This window comes from Octopus bimaculoides, chromosome 19 (assembly GCF_001194135.2).
Source record: "Octopus bimaculoides isolate UCB-OBI-ISO-001 chromosome 19, ASM119413v2, whole genome shotgun sequence".
Lineage (NCBI taxonomy): Eukaryota > Metazoa > Mollusca > Cephalopoda > Octopoda > Octopodidae > Octopus > Octopus bimaculoides.
This window is the reverse complement of record NC_068999.1, coordinates 2775983-2776735: the sequence shown is the minus strand read 5'-3', so window position 1 is coordinate 2776735 and position 753 is coordinate 2775983. Positions and strand designations below refer to the sequence as shown.

General features: G+C 46.2%; 1 protein-coding gene across 1 annotated transcript in view; it reads right to left on the bottom strand.

Annotated features, from left to right (window-relative positions):
• Nucleotides 1-337, bottom strand: part of LOC106882696 (renin receptor) — a 24989-nt gene extending 24652 nt beyond the window's left edge. The window contains exon 1 of the mRNA XM_014933460.2: nt 222-337. Within this exon, the coding sequence (XP_014788946.1) occupies nt 222-252 (31 nt within the window). The 5' untranslated portion in view covers nt 253-337. The remainder of the gene's footprint in view (nt 1-221) is intronic.
• Nucleotides 338-753: the final 416 nt, after the last annotated feature.

Here is a 753-nt window from a genome sequence, read left to right as displayed (position 1 = left end):
TGTGTGTGTGTGTGTGTGTGTAGCTGTAATTTAATGAAGCGAGGCCAGTGGTGGAGGTGAAGGTAACACCCTCCTTTGGCTCTAAACCATTGTTAATATTTCAAACGACAGCCTTTCTACAAGAGTTTAAACATTCTTTCTCGTATGAAAGGTGGAATATACATCAGGCATTGATTGTTAATTAGCGGTAAAAAAAAATCATTAAATTCGTCGTTAATTACCTGAAGAGCGGAAGAATCGAGTCGAAGACATTTTGGAGAGTAATGATCACGTGACCATTCACATGATATAGAAAACCGGATACGGAAGTAGTCGTCGCTGTTGTCAAGGGAGATCAGTTGTTGATATCAGTGACGGTTGTATACAATATAGTTGTTGCTGGCACTCCGTCGGTTACGACGACGTCGAGGGTTCCAGTTGACCCGACCAACGGAACAGCCTGCTCGTGAGATTAACGTGCAAGTGGCTGAGCACTCCACAAACACGTTGTACCCTTAATGTAGTTCTCGGGGATATTCAACGTGACACAGTGTGACAAGGCTGACCCTTTGAATTACAGGCACAACAGAAACAGGAAGTAAGAGTGAGAGAAAGTTGTGGTGAAAGAGTACAGCAGGGTTCGTCACCACCCCCTGCCGGAACCTCGTGGAGCTTTAGGTGTTTTCGCTCAATAAACACTCACAACGTCCGGTTCGGGAATCGAAATCACGACCGCGAGTCCGCTGCCCTAACCACTGGGCCATTGCGCCTCCA